Below are 25,484 nucleotides of genomic sequence, written 5' to 3' on the forward strand. Positions count from 1 at the left end.
GGTGATAAGTCAAGCGCCACCCTCCAAAAGCATTAGATAAAGTTGCATTCCTACAGAGCAAAGGTGTGGTGGGCTATAACAAGAAAAAGAATTAACTCAAGGGTCCCAGGTTACAAACATTAAAGCTACTATTTACACCAATTATATTAATCAATACACTGCCAGGGACACAGCAGGTAAGGGATATGGAAACTTAGCAGCAAACATTGGCCCAACAAGTGAAAATCCCTTCACCAGTACAATGTCTAATCAATCTTTTAACTGCTCAAAGGAATCTGTATTTAGACAGTTTAGAACATCTCATGCCTCTCACAGTTGGGAGGCTCTGAGCAATCACATGTGGCTGGAAAAACCTATTCAGGCAGGCTAGAGGATTTCCAAAGGAGTTTGTAGGTTAAACACTGTCACACCCAGGAATTGTTAACTGGAGCTGTAAGCTAACTCTTTTTTCAGAGAGAGGTAATGGGGGACAGCCCCCCGTAAAGTCAGAGGTGTAGGTGAGAGCACAAAGCAGAAAGTAGGCAGACTCTGGATTTGGGGGTAGATGGGGGACTCCTGAGGCTCGATCCCGCCTTTGCGTATGCCAAGCCTCCTTCCTCATGACCTTTGTCATGGGCAGAGTTCCTCACTGGCTCCCAGCAGTGATAGAATTCCAGTTGACCTATTCCAGATCCTGAAAGATGATGCTGTGGAAAGTGCTGCACTCAATATGCAATATGCACTCAATATGCAATATGCCGGCTCCTGGCATCTCCCCCTTTTTTATTTCTTAAAACAGCCAGATGCAGCTCAGTCACAAGCTTTTGAATGTTCTGCCAAAGAATCCTGACAATACAAGGAAGAATGATTATGAGAAGCAAAATTAGAACTAAAGATATTAGACAGAATGTTTTTTCCAGAAATAGTTAGAGAAGGTGTGAAATAAGTCATTAGCTGCTCCAGCGGCGGTAAAATCCAGTCGAAAGTGTTTCAAGGTCTGTATTTGATTATGAAGTTTCCCTAAGTCCAGGCCAATGTCAGAGCTGTTCCAAACACCTGAGATATGATTTTTGATTTTTTCCCATTCATAATCTGTCTCGTTTACCTTTAAAGATGTCACGCATATCCACCAGTAATCAGCGTGGCAAGACAGAGCCATTTTCACTTTTAAAGCCTGTAACTCAGTCCCAATATGCATTATTGCCTCTTCTAAGGCGTCTACTCTCATCTCCAATTTTCTATCTATAACTTCCTGTGTTGCTAGAGTTAAAGAGACATTTTTAGACATAGCATCAACATATTGGGCAGTACGCACTTGTTGAGTCAGATATTGCTGCCACAGTAACAGAAGTAATTGCTGCTATTAAAGCTGATATTCCTAAAATAAGTACCCACAAATCGTCATGATCACATTAAATCTTGTAGTTGTTGTAACACAGCAAGACTACAGTTATATGAATAAGTCATTACATCATAAGATAAGGTGGACGTTGTAACACTACAAAGGAGCAAACATTATATTGAGGGTTTAAACAAGATGAGAGCATGCATTGTTCACAAGTCACTGCATTGGGTCCACCAGTGAAAGTCACATGTACATTAAGTTTTCCAGAATCATTGGTAAAGAGAAAAACATAAGGAGAGGGTAGACAAGCCAAAACAGAATAAGTAGAATTATTTTCTGGTTGGAGTTCACACTGCAGCAGCCCCATCAGTCTCGCCGGGATCTCGATGTTTATCTTGCCTCCCCTTCTGGCGGGCTCCTCTTTTGTGATCGAAGCAATGGGGGAACTGGATGTCTGGGGGACTGCAACATGTCGAATCAGCCTGTCCCGGATGTAAATTGGAGAATCTGCATCCTGTGGAAAAATACAAGCACATCCTCGACTGCTAGTTAATAATGGGTCAGGACCCTTCCATTGTCCTGAGAGGAGGTCCTTCCATTTAACTAATGATTTTGCATTTAATTGCTCCAGGCACCAATGACGAAGCATTGCAGTAGTTCCAGCCAGATCAGTATTTAGAATATTTATTATGAAAAGAGCAAATATTTATTACGAAAAGAGCATGTTGCAAGATTTGATGGGGACAGCTATACTTAAACTCCCCTTCTTTTAGTTTTTGAATTTGGATTTTTAATGTTTGATGCGCTCTTTCAACAATGGCCTGTCCCTGGGGATTATAAGGGATGACAGTATTATGTTTAATTTGAAACTTTATACAAAATTCCTGAAAAGACTTAGAAGTGTAAGCAGGAGCATTGTCAGTTTTCAAAGTTTTTGGCAGGCCCAAATATGAAAAAGAAGTAAAGAGATGTTGTATTACATCTTTAATTGCTTCCCCTGTACGAGCAGTTGCAATAATAACATGAGAAAAGGTGTCTACAGTTAAAGAACAAAGGACAGTTTTCCAAATGAAGAAACATGAGTTAGATCCATTTGCCAGAGTACGTTAGGTTTGAGACCGCGAGGATTAACTCCCATAGGTAGACTATTATAAACAGTGGGGCAGTGTAAGCAAGAATGCACAATTTCTCAAGCAGCCTCTCTGGGAATTTGGAATTGATATCTTAAAGCAGTAGCGTATTGATGATGAAGTGAGTGAGAGGCTCTGGCCTCCTCAATCACAGTAGCCACTGTATTTCTGGTTAACAAGTCAGCCAAATCATTAAAGGCATTTTAAGGGCCGGGCAATCTGGAATGAGCCCGAATGTGTCCAATGAAAAATATTTTATTTCTTTTCCAAATTTGTTGCTGTAATTTACTTAACAAATGAAATATGGTAGTTTTACCTTCAGGCAAAACCGCAGTTTGAATGTGTGGAAACAACCTGACAATATACTGAGAATCAGAATAAAGGTTAAATTCCTCATCTGCAAACATAGCAAAAGCCTTTATGACTTGTTATTTCAGCGCTTTGAGCTGAAGTTTCCTGTGTTTCTAAAACCTTTTGGTGATTTTTAGTAACTATGGAGGCTTTACCGTTTGCTGACCCATCAGTAAAAACTATCTGAGCATTTGGAATAGGAGATTGTTTACATCTGACAGGAAAAATAACTGGATGTCTGGATATAAAATTCAGCAAAACATGCGAGGGTAAATGATGTAAAATTTTGACCAAAATAGTTTCCTATAACAATCTGCCAATTTTTATCAAACATTAGAAGAGCACCAAGTTGTTCCTTATTATATGGAATTACAATTTCTGATGGCTCTTTACCAAATAATTCAATGATCTGCTTTTTTCCTTTAATATCAAAGTAGCTATCAATCCTGGATAAGAAGCCACTACTTTTTTAGTTTGAGCGGGAAGATGGACCCACTCTAGGGGGCCGTTTTGCCATAAAACCAATTTTTTGTCTGGCTACCCCAATTACACCTATGGGGGTTTTATGGCAAAGGAATTGTCAAGCAATTGTCAATTTAATTTTTAAAATTTTTAAAATTTACATTTTAACAACATAAATTTAGAGATATGTTAATTTAGGTCTAATGTTTAGTTTAGGTCTCTGTATAAATTTAAATAATAAATGTATAACCTCCTTATCTCATTTTGGTATACAGATATACCTAAATGCAAAATGTATTTATATGTATTTATATATGGCAACAAGTATAAACTTACTGACATAGTCAATATACTTGAATTAATCTTTATAATTAATATGTTAATTAATATATATTACAGCAATACAACACGTACACAGCTAATACCAACCAACACAAACCAATGTACTGCAATAGTACATGTCACACATATATAATTATACAGTATATAGAACATATATCATCACAGCACATCAATCCATACCAATTAATATCAGCCACACACACGACATTACTGCAATATATATTTATACAGTATATATATAATATGCATACATAGTATACACAATAATTTATATACAAATTGATTAAGTATAGATCTATAAATAGAATTAGATATACCTTTATTATATTTTATTTATACCCATACCTAATTAGGCAAACTGTAATTAGGCAAATATATTTATATTATGTATTTATAAAAATATATAAAGTATTGTTAATTGTACCACCTGTTGATAACTAAGAAATTGAGAAAACCCTTCTCTGAGTATCTCCTATTTGAGACAGCACGTCCCTCCCCCACAGGGTAAAGGGGAACGTAGGAACTACATAGGGTTGGAAAGTTCCACAGGTATCCTCAAACTGCCAATCTAACATTTTTGAACTTTTAACTACTGTGGGGGCTTGAGGGCAAATGAAACAAAATTTGACCCCTGAAATCTATCAGGGCAACTTGCCAATTATCACTATTTCATAAAAGACTTACAGTTGATCCTTATTGAGTGAAATTATTATATTTGCTACTTCTTTTCTAAAAAGTTCCACACTTCTTTTTTCCTCCTTTTATAATTAATTGTGCCACTGAGCTGGGATAAGATAAAACTGTTTTTCTTGGCGTCACTGGTAGATGGAACCAATGGGCCTTTTTGTCACAAGCATCCTGTAGGTGTATGTTTTATGGCAAGAATAATTTAATCTCATCTTTTGGTAGTATTAATCCTAATTAACTGATCATTTAAAGTGTCATCTACTTTAACAAGAGCCAACTCTGTCTCGTCAACTTTCTCTTAGAACTGGAATTAGGATTGCTTTTTAAGCAATTAAACAAAGGCTTTAAATCTGCAGTAGTCAGTTTTAAATGTGGGCATATCCAATTAATGTCCCCTAATAATTTTTCGAAATCATTTAAAGTTAGTAAACAATCTCTCCGCAGCTTCAAAAGGGCATTATCAGTTTTTAAAACTTTTGGCAGACCTAAATATGAGAAGCAAGTAAAGAGGTGTTGCACAACATGTTTATAAGCTTCTCCAGTTATCGTTTTGTAACCTAAATCTGGTCTACAGCTTTTTAGATGACAAGCAACCATCTAATCTTTGCTTGAATACTTCCAGCAATGGGGAACTCACTACTCTTCAAAGTTTTAAACTCTCCCTCACCTTTTTTTTTTTTTTTTACATCATTCCCACCCCGCATACCACTTTCTCTTATCCCACCAACTCATTTTCAGTAGTATGTGTTGGCCAGGAGCTGGATCAGGCTTTCCCATAAATGTTGAGACGTCTGTTCCTGTGTCTAATAGCCCTGACATTTTATTTTCTTGAATTAAAAGATCTTTTAAAGGCCTTGGAGCTGTAATTTCCTGCACCCAAAAGGCTAGATCACTAGATCTAAACGCTCTGTGGCTCTTAGCTTGAGAAGTCAAATTTTTTCCTGCCTGATAAGGTAAAAGGAAAAACTGTGTTATTCTTTGACCTTTATTAATTTGCACAGTTTTGGTAGGCGGCGAGATCAAAACTTTAATTTCTCCAATATAATCAAAATCTACTACACCATGCACCACCGAAATTCCTTGAAAAGAAAGCGAGCTACGCCCTAGCGCATGTCCTACAATGTCCTCAGGCAGGGGGCCAGCCACTCCCATTGGAATCGGAGCAACTGGCATGTCAGGGGTTAATATTGTTGCTAAATCCCCTTACCATTCCGCTTTTCTCTTAGCCTGGGTGAGACCCCCCTGAGGGGGTTTTCTCCAAGGAGCACGCTTTGCATATTGTGCAAAGTCTGTTTTAAAAGCTCCACTGTTCAAAAAACTTTTTATCTTCCTCAGGCTTAGGCAACACTTTGAGAGGCTTTGGGGGCAAAGTGGGGAACTCTCGGGCCCTGGAAGGCGCAAACGGAGGCGGCGGTGATCGCCTTAAATCAGAAAGTGGTGGATAAGTTTTTTTTTTTTAAAGGTTTGCGCAGAGCCGGAGGGAGCTCGCCAGGGAGCCTGGTCACAGTGTCTCTTACAGTCTCTCTCTCTCTTCCTCTCTTTCTGCTTTTCTCACTTTTCTCTCCCCTTTCCTTTTTCGCTACCCTTCTCTTTCCTTCGTTTCTTTCCCTTTACCCTCTTTCTCTCTTTTTCTTCCCTCCTCCCTCTCTTTCTCTCTGTATCTCTTTTTCTAACTTCCTTTCTTCCTTTCTCAATCTTGCTGCGTTCCTTGATTCCTTCCTTCTCTGTTCCTCTCTCCTTTTCACTCTTTAGCTTTTTCTATATCTTTAGATCTTTCTCTATTTTCTTTCTTTTTTTCTTTTTTCTTTTTATTTTTTCTCTCTTTTTTTTTTGGCTTGGGTGAGGCCCCCCTGAGGGGGTTTTCTGCAAGGAGCAGGCTCTGTATATTGTGTATTTTTTAAAAGCTCCTTTGTTTAAAAGAATTTTTTTTTTTAATCTTTTTCAGCCTTAGGCAATGGTCTGGGAGGCTTTGGATGTAAACTGGGGAATTCTTAGGCCCTGGGAGGTGCAAGCAGAGGTGGAGTAGTCGCCTTAAAACAGGAATTGTTGGATAAATTTTTAAAGGTTTGTGTAGAGGGGGAGGGGGCTCGTCAGGGTGCCCGGCCGCTGCATCCTGTAAGCCCTCTCCTTCCTCAGGAGGTAGAGCACAGTCTCCCTCCTTTTCTTCGTCAATGGCAGAAAATATGATCTGCGCAGAAGGTGGAGACCCACTACCATCCACCGCTATAGCCTCTCCCATAAGCTATCCAATAGCCTCATTATGGGGGTCCAGAACATTTTTAATCATATTTATAGGATAAGTTTTTAGTTGTTTTTTACCTTCACCCAAGTATCTAAATTAACAGTAGCCTCTTTAACAGTTTCAAGATTACTTGTATAAAGAGTTGCCATTCTTAGTTTCAGTGTTACCCATGTCAGAAAATTAAGTATAATAGAAGATAAAGCTTTTAGCTTTTAAAAGATCAGGCTTTTCTTTGGGCTTTTAACTCAGAAACCGGGTTTTCTCTCAAACCCCTTTGACACTTTCAATAAAAACTGGGTTTTCTCTCAAACCCCTTTAACACTTCCCACCACTACTCGCCCTGTCTGTCCTACAGGGGGGTCCGAGGCACCCTGGGTTGGGGCCTATCCGTCCCGTAAATTCAACACTTTCTCAACACTTTTTCAATTCAACACTTTCTCAACACTTTTTCTGAGGTACCTACCTTAGAATTAGCCTGTTCCGGGCGCCACTTGCCGGGGTCCAGCCCCGGTGGATCCAGGGAATTCGAAGCGGGGACGGCGTCGGCAAGGATCAGGAAACTACTGCTTAATTAAACTTTAATTAAGGATATAAAGAGTAATAGAATGAGGATAGCTCAGTGAGGAAATTCAGTGGAGAAAAGAGGCTGAAATAAGGATAGCTCAGTGAGGAAATTCAGTGGAGAAAAGAGGCTGAATAATTCAGCCAGAAGGTAAGAGAAAGAACGACATGGGGAGACCAAGTTTCGGTGAACAAGGCCCACACTTTATTTTCCAAAGTAGTTTTTATACCTTAAGTTATGCATAGAGGATAATGGGGGAAGGGGTAGAGTCATGCAGCAAGCCAGGCTTTCTTCCTGCAAACTTATCATATGCAAAAGCTTAGGTGATTTGCATCATCTTCTGGCCCGGAGGCCTGTTAACATTTTAAGACCCTTTCTTCAGAAAACTTATTTTTCTCTAAAGGTGATAAGTCAAGCGCCACCCTCCAAAAGCATTAGATAAAGTTGCATTCCTACAGAGCAAAGGTGTGGTGGGCTATAACAAGAAAAAGAATTAACTCAAGGGTCCCAGGTTACAAACATTAAAGCTACTATTTACACCAATTATATTAATCAATACACTGCCAGGGACACAGCAGGTAAGGGATATGGAAACTTAGCAGCAAACATTGGCCCAACAAGTGAAAATCCCTTCACCAGTACAATGTCTAATCAATCTTTTAACTGCTCAAAGGAATCTGTATTTAGACAGTTTAGAACATCTCATGCCTCTCACAGTTGGGAGGCTCTGAGCAATCACATGTGGCCGGAAAAACCTATTCAGGCAGGCTAGAGGATTTCCAAAGGAGTTTGTAGGTTAAACACTGTCACACTCAGGAATTATTAACTGGAGCTGTAAGCTAACTCTTTTTTCAGAGAGAGGTAATGGGGGACAGCCCCCCGTAAAGTCAGAGGTGTAGGTGAGAGCACAAAGCAGAAAGTAGGCAGACTCTGGATTTGGGGGTAGATGGGGGACTCCTGAGGCTCGATCCCGCCTTTGCGTATGCCAAGCCTCCTTCCTCATGACCTTTGTCATGGGTGGAGTTCCTCACGCTGGCTCCAGGCAGTGATAGAATTCCAGTTGAGCTATTCCAGATCCTGAAAGATGATGCTGTGGAAAGTGCTGCACTCAATATGCAATATGCACTCAATATGCAATATGCCGGCTCCCAGCAGGTTGGGGCCACAGACAAAGTGATGCACGTTATTAAAACCTAAGGTGGGGAAATACTTTACTAACTGCCTACCATGCATATACTGATCTTAACATCCTCCCAAAACAATCTTGTGTTATCCTTCTTTCAGGAAAAGAACTGTACATGTTAAAGCTGGAATGGACCTTTATGGCTTCCTGGCTTTAAAGCCACATCAACTTGAGTTCAAATCCTGGCTCTCCCACTTACTGTGGCAATGTCCTGCCATTTGAAGTCTTTATATGTATAACAAAAATGATAGAACCTCACATAACTAAGTTGATGATGATGAGTTGGCCCATAGAGCACCTTGTATACAGGATACACTAAAAAAAATGGTGTTACTCCCTCTCCCCTTCATTTATCCCTGGACTTTCTTCAGGAGGAGCATACTTGCCAAATAAAGTTAATTAAAAAAAAAACAAACAAACTCATTTTTGAAGGCCTTTTGAGAAGATTTCACAACTTACTCGGTATCTAGACTCTAATAGTGAATTCCTTCAAATTGAATATTCTAAGACTGCCTAAACCACATTTGTACTGCCCATCAATACAATGAAAAGAGTTCCACACAGCAGGGAAATTCTTACTATTCTGGAAAACCCTGTAGGTCTTCAGGTTCTGTTGTCGCAGTATTGACCTGTGAATCTTGCTGAAGATCAGAAGAAACAGTGAACCCAGAGGAATATTAGCATCAGCACACTGTTCCAGGGCTCTGGATGACTGCTCAGAGTAAGATGCAAATGCAGGGCCTCACCCCTCCTCTACACTTTGATCTTGATCCCTCAGAATGTTTCTCACCCTCATCTCTTCCTTAACAGCAGGCAGAACATGATTTTTCAGTATGGGCCACCCTGAAATGTTTTAGTCACATTATTAATCACTGAATGACTCTCATCCTGGTTAGGTAAACTAACTTTAGGGTCATTGAATGTGACAACGAAAACACATCTTTGAAAGCAGCATTTCCCAAGGGGGTCAGAGAAAGTGTACAAAGGCAGAATGAACAGTAGAGCCTCGACTGGTTCTAGAAGATACAAATCCCTTCTTTCAGCACTTAATCTAGAAAAGTGAGTTTAAAGAGTTGATATTGCAACCTTGTGAATAATCTCATTCATTATATATATACACATACAAGCCTACACATATGGACATGCTTTATGTGTCGGCTTGTATGTAGTTCTAGATGTATCTAAAGTTGCTTTAGATTTTGAAGATGGACGGTTCATTATATTCACTAAAATAATTCAGAGCTCACTCTGAGTGGAGTATGGAAAAAAACTCTCTGAACTGTTATATTTTATTGAAGAGAAGGAAGGCAGGTAGCTCTTATCCAGGTGTGTCTTAGTCGCTCAGTCATGTACAACTCTGTGCAACACCGTGGACTGTAGCCCACTAGGCTCCTCTGTCCATGGAATTCTGCAGGCAAGAATACTGGAATGGGTTGCCTTTCTCTTCTCCAGGGGATCTTCCCAACCCAGAGATCTAACCGGGGTCTCCTGCATTGCAGGCAGATTCTTTACCATCTGAGCCACCAGGGAAGCCTAGAGGTATACATATAAGAAAGAGAACTAATATGTTTGAGAATTTACTATAAACCACTCAGATTCTAATCAATTCACTTAATTTTTATAATAACTTTATAAATTGAGTAGCTATTACCGTCACTCCCGTGTTAGGGAAGAGAAAACAGGAGCATGGACTGGTCAAGAGACTTGTCCACAATTGCACAGCAAGTGTAGAACTTAGGTGTGGGAAGGCTGCTCAGGGATCCAGTTTCCTAATCAGCACTATGCAACACCACCACTCCAGGGTATTGTGTATGGATTCCACATATTCAAATTAAAACCTTGGTTATTTTTCTTCATATTAGTCATTCCTATTCTCAAAGCCATAATAGCAAGAAGTCCAGTATCTTACTCTTGGAGAAGCCCCCTTCCCCCCAAAGCAGTTTAAATCCCTGGAGAAAAAAAAAAAAAAAAGTCTAATCTCTTATTTCCAAACTTAAGCAGGACATTGGAACCAACACTGCTTCTCATAGCCACTTGGAGTTACTACATAACATGGGAATGGAGTTGGAAAAATATAGTTGGTCAGCTCTATTTTGTGCCTGTCTCTAGCCCCTACAGAGAATGCTATGGTGTTTTTTTGTTTGTTTGTTTGTTTGTTTAGAAAGAGTGCTAAGGCTCCTTCAGTGATAAACTTAACCAAGAAAGTGCCACTTTAGACAACTAAGGATTCGAGGGCTTTGCTCCCATGCTCTTTTAGACATTTGTTATCATCATCAACTTTAACTTGTCTTTCCTTGGAAATAACTTAATTCAAACACCTCTGTCCCTTGGTCCTTGACCAACAAGCAAAACGGAAACTGAGAGATGTGATTTGCATAGGCAGTCTTGGTTGCTGCATGCTCCAAACAATGTGGGCAACTCCCACACCAAGCCTGAGGTTTGACTCTAAAGATTCACCATGGCCCATAATCTCAAAGCCAACTACTGCTTCTGGGCTCAATAAAATAAACAACAATCTCTTCCAATGCTTGGGGATCAACTTTCTACCCAGGACTTGCCTAGTAAGCCATGCACTCAGTGGGTGGATCTGCAGTGTGAGGCTTTTTTTTTTTTTTAATTGTCTTTTTTTTTTAATTTTATTTTTAAACTTTACATAATTGTATTAGTTTTGCCAAATATCAAAATGAATCTGCCACAGAGGAATTTCAAGGGTAATTCTGATCAATGAACTTGAAGTGTCAACCTAGAGTTAGAAGTAAATGCTCTATAACACAGTCTGTGCTGATTCCTAAGGTCAGTACAGAACGAGGTAAGAAAGGGGAGATATCTGTGCATACACGTGTCATTTTTAAGCCTCTAACAGTTCTCTCTGATTCACAGGACGTCTTCAGAGCCATGCATCCGGACCCTGACATTGTGCAGTTGTACCTTAAACCACTGCTCATCGGAGAGCTTGCTCCAAAAGAGCCCAATCAGGAGAGAAACAAAAATGTGAGTGAGGTCTCGGGACTCAAGAGTATGTGGAGGGATGGGGACGAGGTACATTACAGGGCCAATTTATCATTTTCTGTGGGAAACCAGCCATCCTGCCTGGGAGGACCTGCAATAGTATAAATGAGAGGATTCCAAGTATTTCAAAGCAATGTCATCCTCCTGAGATCCTCAGCATTCTTAAACCTATGAGAATCAAAGGAATGGGATGTGTGGCCCTGTGCCAAACAGTAATTCCATGTTTCTAACCACCTACTTCTTGGCATGCAACTTGCACATAACTTTTCTTTTTCCATGACTGCTTATAATTCTCTGATGTTCCCTGTTAAACCAGTTTCCATGAGAGCAGAGACTATGTCAATTTTGCTCATCCTCTTAAGAAATTTGTATGCAGGTCAGGAAGCAACAATTAGAACTGGACATGGAACAACAGACTGGTTCCAAATAGGAAAAGGAGTTCGTCAAGGCTGTATATTGTCACCCTGCTTATTTAACTTATATGCAGAGTACATCATGAGAAATGCTGGACTGGAAGAAACACAAGCTGCAATCAAGATTGCCAGGAGAAATATCAATAACCTCAGATATGCAGATGACACCACCCTTATAGCAGAAAGTGAAGAGGAACTCAAAAGCCTCTTGATGAAAGTGAAAGTGGAGAGTGAAAAAGTTGGCTTAAAGCTCAACATTCAGAAAATGAAGATCATGGCATCTGGTCCCATCACTTCATGGGAAATAGATGGGGGAACAGTGGAAACAGTGTCAGATTTTATTTTTCTGGGCTCCAAAATCACTACAGATGGTGACTGCAGCCATGAAATTAAAAGATGCTTACTCCTTGGAAGGAAAGTTATGACCAACCTAGATAGCATATTCAAAAACAGAGGCATTACTTTGCCAACAAAGGTTCATATAGTCAAGGCTATGGTTTTTCCTGTGGTCATCTATGGATGTGAGAGTTGGACTATGAAGAAAGCTGAGCACTGAAGAATTGATGCTTTTGAACTGTGGTGTTGGAGAAGACTCTTGAGAGTCCCTTTGTACTGCAAGGAGATCCAAACAGTCCATTCTGAAGGAGATCAACCCTGGGATTTCTTTGGAAGGAATGATGCTAAAGCTGAAACTCCAGTACTTTGGCCACCTCATGTGAAGAGTTGACTCATTGGAAAAGATTCTGATGCTGGGAGGGATTGGGGGCAGGAGGAAAAGGGGACGACAGAGGATGAGATGGCTGGATGGCATCACTGACTCGATGGATGTGAGTCTGAGTGAACTCCAGGAGTTGATGATGGACAGGGCGGCCTGGCATGCTGTGATTCATGGGGTCGCAAAGAGTCGGATATGACTGAGTGACTGATCTGATCTGATCTGAGACCTCGATACCTATCAGCACAGGATTGGACCTGCAGTAGGAATTCCATAAATAGCTGTTGAGTCAGTGATGTGACTATATCCTAACTATAGTTCTTTTTACAATTGGAGAAACTACAGTTCCAAGAGAATAAACTACCTTCTGAAAAGCAAAGAACAGGAACTCTAGTTCACCTCTTTCTGGCTCCAAACCTTTCTGTATCCCCCACGAAAAGCACCACTTTTCTTTTGCCAAGACTTTGGTTGAATGAAAAACTGTCTTCAGAAGGCAGGGCCTCCATAAGATTAGACTTCACTAGAATGGTTGAGCTTAAAGGGATTTTAGCTAATATTAAGCACTGCGTTTGTGTGTGTGTGTGTGTGTGTGTGTGTGTGTGTGTGTGTGTGTGTGTGTGTGTTTTGCACTTCATGTTTTAAAACAGCTTATAATTGTACCATTCTTTTGAAATACTTCGTACAAAGTGGTGATCCAGAGATCACTGTGAGGCAGAAAGAATAAGAATTACATTTTCACTTAAAGAAATGAAGAAACAAACTCACAAGGGGATAGGAAGACTCTGAGGAGAGAGGACTGGTTACGTGCAGGCCCAAGACGAATACTTAGGCTGACTCCTGAGGCCCATGTGCATTCCTCAAGGCTGTGTGTCAGGAAGCAACGCACTGTACTGAGATGACTGGGCCACCAGGCAGACAGCCTGGACACATAGCCCGGTTCCTATGACAAGGTGTAGGAGCCGAGATGCCATTGTTCAGTCAGTGAGTCATGTCTGACTCTTTGCGACCCTGTGAACTGCAGCACGCCAGGCTTCCATGTTCCTTCACTATCTCCCAGAGTTTGCTCGAACTCATGTCCATTGAGTCCACGATGCCATCCAACCATCTCATTCTCTGTCGCCCTCTGCTCTTCCTGCCCTCAACCTGTCCAGGCACCAGAGTATTTTCCAATGAGTTTGTTCTTCCCATCAGGTGGCCAATGTATTGGAGCTTCAGCTTAATCATCAGTCATTTCAATGAATATTCAGTGTTGATTTCCTATAGGACTGACAGGTTTGATCTCCATGCTGTCCAAGGGACTCTCAAGAGTCTTCTGCAACACCACAGTTCAAAAGCAACAATTCTTTGGTGCACAACCTTATTTCTGGTCCAACTCTCACATCTATACATGACTACTGGAAAACCCATAACTTTGACGATATGGACCTTTGTTGGCAAAGTAAGGTCTCTGCTTTTTAATATGCTATCTACGATTGTCACTGCTTTTATTCCAAGGAGAAAGCATCTTTTAATTTCATGGCTGCAGTCACCAGCTGCAGTGATTTTTGGAGTCCAAGAAAATAAACTCTGTCACTGTTTCTATTATTTCACCATCTAGTTGCCATGAAGTGATTGGACTGAATGCCATGATCTTCATTTTTTGAATGTTGAGTTTGAAGCCAGCTTTTTTACCATCCTCTGTCACCTTCATCAACAGACTTGTTAGGTCCTCTTCACTTTCTGCCATTAGAGTTGTATGATCTTCTTATCTGAAGTTGTTGATATTTCTCCCAGCAATCTTGATTCCAGCTTCTGCTTTATCCAGCACAGCATTTCACATGATGTACTCTGCATATAAATTAAATAAGCAGGGTGACAATATACAGCCTTGATGTACTCGTTTCCCAGTTTTGAACCAGTCCATTGTTCCAAGTCTGGTTCGAACTGTTGCTTCTTGACCTGCATACAGGTTTCTCAGGAGGCAGGTCTAGTACTCCCATCTTGTTAAGAATTTTCCACAACTGGTTGTGATCCACAAAGGGTCAGAAGAAACAGTAAACCCAGAGGAATATTAGAGTAGTCAGTGAAGCAGTTTTTTTTTTTGTTTTGTTTTGTTTTAAAATTATCTTGCTTATTCTATGATCCAACAGATGTTGGCAATTTAATTTTTGATTCCTCTGCCTTTTGTAAATCCAACTTGTATATCTGGAAGTTCTCAGTTCATGTACTGTTGAAACCTAGTTTGAATGATTTTGAGCATTACCTTGCTAGCATGTGAAATGAGAGCAATTATATGGTACTTTGAATGTTCTTTGGCATTGCCTTTCTTTGGGATTGGAATAAAAATTGATTTTTCAACTACTGTGGCCACTGCTGAGTTTTCCAAATTTGCATATCGAGTGTAGCACTATAATAGCATTATCTTTTGGGGATTTAAAATAGCTCAGCTGGAATTCCATCACCTCCATTAGCATTAAATCACCTCCATTAGCATTGTTCATATCAATGCTTTCTAAGGCCCACTTGACTTCACACTCCAAAATGTCTGGCTCTTGGTGAGTGACCATAACATCCTGGTTATCTGGGTCATTAGAGCTTTTTTGTATAATTCTATTTATTCTTGCCACATCTTCTTAATATCTTCTTTTCTGTGAGGTCTTTACCATTTCTGTCCTTTGTTGTGCCCATCTTTGCATGAAATGTTCCCTTGACATCTCCAATTTTGTTGAAGAGATCTCTAGTTTTTTCCATTATATTGTTTTCCTCTACTTCTTGCTTTGTTCACATAAGATGCTTTCTTATCTCTACTTGCTATTCTCTGGAACTCTGCATTCAGTTGGGTATATCTTTCCTTTTCTCCTTTGCCTTTCACTTCTCTTCTTTTCTCAGCTATTGTAAGGCCTCCTCAGACATCATTTTGCCTTTTTGCATTTCTTTTCCTTGGGGATGATTTTGATCACCACCTCCAGTACAACGTTACTGTAATTTGTCATGGGAAATCATGGGACCAGATGCCATGATCTTCATTTTTTGAATGTTGGATTTTAAACCAGCTTTTTCACTCTCCTCCTTCACCTTCAGCAAGAGGCTTTTTAGGTCCTCTTCATTTTCTGCCATAGGGGTGGTGTCATCTGCATATCTGAGGTTATTGGTATTTCTCCCAGCAATCTTGACTCCAGCTTCTGCTTCATCCAGCCTGGCATTTCGCATTATACACTCTGTATAGAAGTTAAATAAGCAGGGTGACAACATGCAGCCTTGATGTACTCCTTTCCCAATTTGGAACCACTCCATTGTCCCATGTCTAGTTCTAACTGTAGCTTCTTGACCTGCATACAGGTTGCTCAGGAGGCAGGTAAGGCAGTCTGGTATTCCCACCTATTGAAGAATTTTCCACAGTTTGTTGTGATCCACATGGTCAAAGGCTTTAGCATAGTCAGTGAAGAAGAAGTAGATGTCTTTTGGAATTCCCTTGCTTTCTCTATGATCCAACAGATGTTAGCAATTTGATTGCTGGTTCCTCTGTCTTTTCTAAATTGAGCTTGAACATCTGGAAGTTCTCAGTTCATGTACTGTTGAAGCCTAGCTTGGAGAACTTTAAGCATTAATTTGTTAGCTTGTGAAATGAATGCAATTGTGCAGAAGTTTGAACACCATTTGGCATTGCCTTTCTTTGGGATTGGAATGAAAATTGATTTTTCAAATCCTGTGGCCACTCCTAAGTTTCCCAAATTTGCTGGCATATTGAGTGCAGCACTTTCACAGCATCATCTTTTAGGATTTGAAATATCTCAGCTGGAATTCTATCACCTCCACTAACTTTGTTGGTAGTGATGCTTCCTAAGGCCCACTTGACTTCACATTCCAGCATGTCTGGCTCTAGGTGAGTGATCACAACACCATCGTGGTTATCTGGGTCATTAAGATCTTTTTTGTACAGTTCTTCTGTGTATTCTTGCCACCTCTTCTTGATATTTTCTGCTTATGTTAGGTCCATATGATTTCTGTCCTTTATTGTGCCCATCTTTGTATGAAATTTTCCCTTGGTATCTCTAATTTTCATGAAGAGATCTCTAGTCTTTCCCATTCTATTGTTTTCCTCTATTTCTTTGCATTGATCACTGTGGAAGGCTTTCTTATCTCTCCTTGCTATTCTTTGGAACTCTGCATTCAGAGAGGTATATCTTTCCTTTTCTCCTTTGCCTTTCACTTCTCTTCTTTCTCAGCTATTTGTAAGGGCTCCTCAGATACCACTTAGCCATTTTGCATCTCTTTTCCTTGGGGATGATTTTGATCACCACCTCCAGTACAATGTTATGAACCTCTGTCCATAGTTCTTCAGGCACTCTGTCTATCAGATCTTATCCCTTGAATCTATTTCTCACTTCCACTGTACAACTTCAAGGGATTTACTTCAGGTCATACCTGAATTGCCTAGTGGTTTTACCTACTTTGTTCAATTTTAGTCTGAACTTTGCAATAAAGAATTCATGATCTGAACTACAATCAGCTCCTGGTCTTATTTTTGCTGCCTGTATAGAGCTTCTCCATCTTTGGCTGCAAAGAATATAATCAATCTAATTTCGGTATTGACCATCTGGTGATGTCCATGTGTAGAGTCATCTATTATGTTGTTGGAAGAGGGTGCTTGTTATGACCAGTGTGTTCTCTTGGCAAAACTCTGTTAGCCTCTGCCCAGCTTCCCTTTGTACTCCATGGCAAAGCTTGCCTGTTACTCCAGGTATGTCTTGACTTCCTACTTTTGCATTCCAATCCCCTATGATGAAAGAAAGCTAAGTGCTGAAGAATTGATGCTTTTGAACTGTGGTGTTGGAGAAGACTCTTGAGAGTCCCTTGGACTGCAAGGAGATCCAGCCAGTCAATCCTAAAGGAGATCAGTCCTGGGTGTTCATTGGAAGGACTGATGCTGAAGCTGAAAGTACAATACTTTGGCCACCTGATGCGAAGAACAGGGATTTGAAAAGTCCCTGATGCTGGGATAGATTGAAAGTGGGAGGAGAAGGGGATGATAGACAATGAGATGGTTGGATGGCATCATCGACTAAATGGACATGAGTTTGAGTAAGCTCCAGGAGTTGGTCATGGATAGGGAAGCAGCGTGCAGCAGTCCATTGGGTCTCAAAGAGTCAAACACTACTGAGTGACTGAACTGAACTGATGATGAAAGGACATCTTTTTTGGTAATAGTTCTAGAAGGTCTTGTAGGTCTTCAGAGAGCCATCCAACTTCAGCTTCTTCAGCATTAGTGGTCAGGGCACAGATTTGGATTACTCTGATATTGAATGGTTTCCCTTGGAAATGAACAGAGATCACCTTTCTTTTTTGATTTTGCACCCAAGTACTATATTTTGGACTCTTTTGTTGACTAGCACACTTGTGTGATCTATTAAAGTTATCTATGGCCACCAGAATTCTGATGTTCATGGGCCTTTCAAGATGAGCCCATCCAGACTTTTCCCAGGCATTGGATCATTTAAAAGTATCAGTGAATTTTGAAATGAATTTTCTTCCTTCTAGGATTATGTTCATATCTCTTTTTTATTATTATTTCAAATTTTTCTTCTCTTTTACATCTGAACAATCCAGTTTTCATTCTTTTATACCCTGGTCACTTTCTCAAGAGTCTGAGTTTCAAACCCATTATAGCCATTAAGCTAAGGAGATATTTCTTCCCAGGCCTTTCACTGACTCTTGAGTATGATGTGCAAGTTTGTAAATCAGTGCTAGCACTTGACCTACATACATAAGCACAGTACATGTACACAGAATCAGGACTCCTCCAGCCAATGAAAAGTGAAAATGAAGCTGCTCAGTCATGTCCGACTCTTTGTGACCCCATGGATGCAGCCCACTAGGCTCCTCTTTCTATGGGATTCTCCAGGCAAGAATACTGGGGTGGGTTGCCATTTCCTCCTCCAGGGGATCTTCCTGACCCAGGGATGGAACCTCGGTCTCCCACGTTGCAGGGAGACGCTTTACCCTATGAGCAACCAGGGAAGACACACTCACTAATACCACAGGAGACCCTGTCTCATTCCTGTAGAGCTCCTGAGCATCTCACAGGAAATGCATCCTTTCAGCTAACCTAAGTGAACTCTATCTTTCATAAAGGAGTCTTTTGCACACACTAAAAACTGGCATATTGATATGCCAGTCATAAAGCCACTGCCTGGGCTTAGGATACCTACTTACCTTAGCAGCCGTGAGAAGAAAATAAATGAATATTGTGATAAGCCAGCCACTTATCTGTGTTATCAGCTGATAACATAGAAAGTAACACAGATCCATGTAGATAGCAAAGTTGCCCAAAGTATAATCAGAGATCAAACAACACATTAATTTAAAAAGGCAACTATTATTAATAGATACACACTTCTACATATAAAACAGACAAACAACAAGGACCTACTGTTTGGCAGGGATCTATATTCAGTATCTCATAATGATCTACAATGGAATAGAATCTGAAGAAACAAATTTTTTGTTCTGATAAGTAGAAAATTAATTTTGGGGGTTTCCCCTGGCAGCCCAGTTGTTAAGACTTCTCTTTTCAATGCAGGGGGTGCAGGTTTGATTCCTCATCAGGGAGCCAAGATCTCACATGCTTCACAGCCAAAAATAAAATAAAATCAAAACAATATTGTCACAAAATCAATAAAGATTTCAAAAGAAATGATCTGCATCAAAAAAATTTAATTAATCACTTTTAAAAAGAGAATTGTTAGAGATATGTATCTCTTCATTGAACCCCCCACTCCCCAAAAAAGAAGTAAATTATAAGTCCCATAACAATTTGAGGACAGTTTACAAATCACTACTCATCTGTCTCTTCTCCAGAAAAAAATTTTTTCATAACTTGTTTTAAGCATTTTGCTTTTATGTTAATTTTTTAAGGTTTGGGGTTTTGTTTAAATTATGCCTAATTATACTTATTAAATAAATAAATATCTATTCATAAAATTAAGGTATCATAGATTAAATTATTAAATTATTAAAATAGATTAATAATTATGTTGATCTGTACTCCCTCTCCACTGAAGGAACTAATTCTTTTCTTGCATGCTTATCTCACAGTCCCAGTTGGTAGAAGATTTCCAAGAACTGAGGAGGACATCAGAGACCTTGAATATGTTCAATGCCAACCTGGGGTTCTTCTTCCTTCACCTCGCCCAGGTCTTGATTTTGGAGGCCCTGGCTTGGGTAATAGTGTGGCATTTTGGCAGTGGCTGGCTTATCACAATACTCATTTCTTTTCTTCTTACGGTTGCTCAGGTAAGTAGGTATCCCAAGCCCAGGCAGTGGCTCTATGGGAAGCCTCAGAATTTTTTCTTCTCTCTTTACACTGGTGCCAGTAGCTGCCTGGCACTTCCTGGCAAGCTAGTCATCAGTGTCTGACACCAATAAGTTTTCAAAACCTACAGGGCCCCAGTTCTCTTATCTGTAACATGGGGTAACAATTTTTTATGGAAATATTCTGAGGAGAACTAAACAAGTTACTCTGTAGAGTACCTAGCACAGAAACTGGCACGTGGTAAATATCCTTGACAGTTGCTGCTCTTTGCCCGACATTATCCACACAATGTCAGTAACTGAAGTTCCGTTCTAGGCCATGCAACCTTCACCTTTGTCTTTCATTCATTAACCAACCAACATTTTTAATGGCTGTTCAATGATTTTATTAAGACTATAGGCACATACGTGAACTTATTTTGTTTTCTGTTTAATCGCTCAGTTGTTTCCAACCTTTTTTGACCCCATAGACTGTAACTGGCTCCTCTGTCCATAGATTTCCTCAGGCAAGAATACAGGAGTAGGTTGTCATTCCCTTTACCAGGGAATCTTCCTGACCCAGGGATCAAATCCGAGTCTCCCACATTGCAGGCAGATTCTTTACCATCTTAGCCACCATGAAGAAAGGAAGCCCCACATTAATTTATACCTATATGTGTGTGTGTGTGTATATATATGTATATATATATCACTATTTATACATCATTTTCATAATAAAAGATTCTACTAAAGATGTTATCTATCTGTATTTTTAAAAAAATTCCCTGAGACCCTACCGAAAAGCCTCATTTCACCAATACTTATCAATACATCAGTCTATGAAGAGAGTCTATTTATTATTACATGATAATAGGATCATGTATTCTGCCAGAAATGGCAATCAGCAACTGGCATGTAGCAGGGCAATTGATAAATCCTTTGAATGAAGTGCAGATCTCTGAAGATGGCCTTCTATGACCACAGCACTGTATTGTGGACACAAAGGGAAACGCACCTGACCCTGCCCTTGGGAAACAGTCATCCAGGGGAGGAGCTGGTCATTTAAATATCTCGACAGGATACAAGGCAAAAGGAAAAGAAACAAGCATGTGCTCTGGGAGCAGAAAGAGGCATTTAATTCTAATTGAGGCAAATGGGAATGATTTCATGGAGAATTAACATCAGTGTTAATTACAAAATTTTATATGCTTATTTTTTTCTTGAAAAGTCAACTTGCTTTATTCTTTGAAAAGCAACTTTTAGAATCAAGAAAGGAAACAAATATTTGTTTGACTGCTTAGCATTATCAGGAATTTTACTTGTATTTTGGCTGCATGACAGCTGAATGAGCAAGGTTTATTATAATCCCTGCTTCTCAGACAAAGAACTGAGTTCAGAGCTACCAACTAGCTTGCCAAGAGTTGTATAACTTGTAAAGTGGTGAAGGACAGTTTAGAGCCCAAGTTAGCCTGACTCCAAAGGCATCTTCTTTCCATTCCACATTGGAAGATTCTGACAGTGGAGAGAAGAGCATTCTAGACTGAGAGAACCACCTGTAAAAAGGCACAGAGATGGAAAAGAATTCAGCAAGTGTGACAGATACACACTTGGCTTGAGGTCAGACAAGATCTCCCACTTTTCTCATGGGTTCCTGAACCTACCAGCGGGCTCACTTACTACTTTCTTCTTACCATGTCAACTTCTCTGACAGTAACCCTGTCTCTTCTAGGCTCAGGGTTTATTTCTGCAACACGACATGGGACACCTTTCCATATTTAAGAAGTCCAAGTGGAACCGCCTGATGCAAGTATTTGTGATTGGTCATCTCAAGGTACAGAATGTTCCAGGAGTATGATGGGATTCTGAAAGTCATTTCACTAAGCAGTGGTTTCTACATACACTTATCAGCAAAAAATATTACTACACACCCCACAAGTAAATGTACATATACTAACAATGTAGTGACTATACATATTAAATAAATATATATATATATATTTATATATATCAGTTCAGGTCAGTTCAGTCGCTCATTTGTGTCCGACTCTTTGCAGCCCCATGAATCGCAGCATGCCAGGCCACCCTGTCCATCACCAACTCCCGGAGTTCACTCAGACTCACGCCCATCGAGTCAGTGATGCCATCCAGCCATCTCATCCTCTGTCGTCCCCTTCTCCTCCTGCCCCCAATCCCTCCCAGCATCAGAGTCTTTTCCAATGAGTCAACTCTTCACATCAGGTGGCCAAAGTACTGGAGTTTCAGCTTTAACATCATTCCTTCCAACGAAATCCCAGGGCTAATCTCCAGAATGGACTGGTTGGATCTCCTTGCAGTCCAAGGGACTCTCAAGAGTCTTCTCCAACACCACAGTTCAAAAGCATCAATTCTTTGGTGTTCAGCCTTCTTCACAGTCCAACTCTCACATCCATACATGACCACAAGAAAAACCATAGCCTTGACTAGACAGACCATTGTTGGCAAAGTAATGTCTCTGCTTTTGAATATGCTATCTAGGTTGGTCATAACTTTCGTCCCAAGGAGTAAGCATCTTTTAATTTCATGGCTGCAGTCACCATCTGCAGTGATTTTGGAGCCAAAAAAAATAAAGTCTGACACTGTTTCCACTGTTTCCCCATCTATTTTCCATCAAGTGATGGGACCGGATGCCATGATGTTAGTTTTCTGAATGTTGAGCTTTAAGCCAACTTTTTCACTCTCCACTTTCACCTTCATTAATAGGCCTTTTAGTTCCTCTTTATTTTCTGCCATAAAGGTGGTGTCATCTGCGTATCTGAGATTATTGATATTTCTCCTGGCAATCTTGATTCCAGTTTGTGTTTCTTCCAGTCCAGCGTTTCTCATGATGTACTCTGCATATAAGTTAAATAAGCAGGGTGACAATATACAGCCTTGACGGACTCCTTTTCCTATTTGGAACCTGTCTGTTGTTCCATGTCCAGTTCTAACTGTTGCTTCCTGACCTGCATACAGATTTCTCAAGAAGCAGGTCAGGTGGTCTGGTATTCACATCTCTTTCAGAATTTTCCACAGTTTATTGTGATCCACACAGTCAAAGGCTTTGGCATAGTCAATAAAGCAGAAATAGATATTTATACACACACACATAACATTATAACATATATGCTAAAACTAGAATTTTAAATGTTTAGGAGAAAAGGTTTATTTTTATTAAAAAATTCTGTTTCTTTCTTAGCCAATTATCTATTTGGCCCAATCCCTGGTACACCATTGGAGAAGGCAATGGCACAGCACTCCAGTACCCTTGCCTGGAAAATCCCATGGACAGAGGAGCCTAGTAGGCTACAGTCCATGGGGTTGCTAAGAGTAGGACATGACTGAGTGACTTCACTTTCACTTTTCACTTTTATGCATTGGAGAAGGACATGGCAACCCACTCCAGTGTTCTTGCCTGGAGAATCCCAGGGATGGGGGAGCCTGCTGTCTATGAGGTTGCACAGAGTCGGACACAACTGAAGCGACTTAGCAGCAGCTGGTACACCATTAAAGAACCACCTCTCAGGAGACATACCCTATAAAGTCATGAGTACGGATATTCTTAGAAGGGGTCTGGACATTCACTTCTGGGAGGCTAGGGGAATCCAGCAAACTATTTAATCCTGGGAGGACTATGTATAAATAAAAGAAAAGATGCAAAACAGATAAAAGTTTAACAAAAGAGAGAACCAAGGGAAGTTAGATTGCTCTGTTTAAGAGCTGAGGGTTGCAAAACCCAGACTGCTGGAAAAAGCGGGGGCAATTGGGCTTATCTCCCTCAGATATGCTCCAGGAGGACGGGCACATTATCCTATGCACCCCTGAAATGCAGTGCCTAACAGAATGCCTAACACACAGTAGGCCTTCCACAAGCATTTGTAGAATGTATGAAGGAATGGATGGATGGATGGAATGATGGATGGATAGATGGACAGATGCTAGATAATAGTACAAGGGTTGATGAAAGTGGATTTTAGCCCTGGCTCTGATAACGCTCACTGTGCAACCCTGAACAAGTCAGATTCTATCTCTGGCTCTCACTGTTCTCATCTCTAAAACTAGGACTTCAACTGGATATCAGCCTTTCTATGATGTTCTAGGATTTGGTGAGAAACCAAATGACAGAATGATCTCTGTTCGTTTCCAAGGCAAACCATTCAGTATCACAGTAATCCAAGTCTAGCTAACTTTGCTAGCCTTTGCCCTGCTTCATTTTGTACTCCATTTCATTATTCTTGCCTTGATAACCCCATGAACAGTATGGAATGGCAAAAAGATACGGCATTGAAAGATGAAGTCCCAGGTCGGTAGGTACCTAATATGCTACTTGAGAAAAGTGGGGAAATAACTCCAGCAAGAATGAAGAGACAGAGCCAAAGTGAAAACGATGCTGAGCTATGGATGTGACTGGTGGTGGAAGTGAAGTCCAGCGCTGTAAAGAGCGATATTGCATAGGAACCTGGAATGTTAGGCCCATGAATCAAGGTGATTTGAAAGTGATCAAACCAGAGATGACAAGAGTGAACATAGACATTTTAGGAATCAGTGAATTAAAATGGACCAGAATGGGCAACTGTAATTCAGATGACCATTGTATCTATGACTGTGGGCAGGAATCCCTTAGAAGAAATGGAGTAGCCATCATAGTCAGCAAAAGAGTCCAAAATGCAGTACTTGGATGCAGTCTCAAAAATTAAAGAATGATCTCTGTTCATTTCCAAGGCAAAACATTCAATATCACAGTAATCAAAGTCTATGCCCCAAACACTAATGCCGAAGAAGCTGAAGTTGAATGGTTCTATGAAGACCTACAAGATCTTCTAGAACCAACACCAAAAAAAAGATATCCTTTTCATTATAGGGGACTGGAATGCAAAAGTAGGAAGTCAAGAGATACTTGGAGTAATAGGCAAGTTTTGCCTTGGTGTACAGAATGAAGCAAGGCAAAGGCCAACAGAATTTTGCCAAGAGAACACACTGGTCACAGCAAACACCCTCTTCCAACTTTATTACTCCTGTATATATTCCAAATATTTTCATTTTAACGTGAAAGAAATATAAAAATTATTAACATACGTTACATTTCTTTTTTCATTCTGAGGCTTTGAATCTAGTATGTATTAGATCCTTACACAGCCCACCTCAATTTGACTGGTCACATATTAAGTGCTCAGTGGCCACACATAGATAAGGGCTACTCTATTGAGCACTGCAGATTTAAAATACACATTAATCAATTTTTGAGAAATGTCAAATATGCAATAAAAACTATGACTATTGCTTACTCTTCTATAAATGATTAACATAATAGGGGAAGAGAAGAGAAATTGAATATCTCAATATGCCAGCATTCTACACACAGCATCTCATGTCTCCTCAAACAACTCATGCAGGTAAATGTCATTATATTATACTATATTTACTGAAGATGAAATTGAACACCAAAGGGTAGATAATTTTCCCAAACCACACAGAAGCATTTATACATCTAATGGATGCAACTAAGTTGATGAGCTTCCAAATCCTTTTCTCTGTTAAAACCTTCAGATTTTCACTGAAAGAGAGAAAATTCTAAAGAAATTAATCAGAGATGACATGAGCTTGGCATCAACTAAAATACTTTTATTCTCATTTATATTTAATGAGATCATTGAAGCTTGAACATGTGATGATCAGAGGCAAGCCCCCATAGGAGATGACTTCAGATCCACGACTCTTTAAAATATTCATTGAAGAAGGAACCCTGGTGCCATTTCCCCCCCAGAACTAATTAGTTTTAG

The 25,484-nt window shown here is 40.0% G+C and overlaps 1 protein-coding gene across 1 annotated transcript in view; it reads left to right on the top strand.

Annotated features, from left to right (window-relative positions):
* Positions 1-25,484, top strand: part of LOC113905283 (fatty acid desaturase 2-like protein FADS2P1) — a 53,146-nt gene that overhangs the window by 10,729 nt on the left and 16,933 nt on the right. Inside the window, exons 2-4 of the mRNA XM_027562322.1 lie at positions 11,164-11,274; positions 19,495-19,692; positions 21,419-21,520. Of these exons, the coding sequence (XP_027418123.1) occupies positions 11,164-11,274; positions 19,495-19,692; positions 21,419-21,520 (411 nt within the window). The remainder of the gene's footprint in view (positions 1-11,163; positions 11,275-19,494; positions 19,693-21,418; positions 21,521-25,484) is intronic.

The sequence above is a fragment of the Bos indicus x Bos taurus genome, chromosome 15 (genome assembly GCF_003369695.1).
Source record: "Bos indicus x Bos taurus breed Angus x Brahman F1 hybrid chromosome 15, Bos_hybrid_MaternalHap_v2.0, whole genome shotgun sequence".
NCBI lineage: Eukaryota > Metazoa > Chordata > Mammalia > Artiodactyla > Bovidae > Bos > Bos indicus x Bos taurus.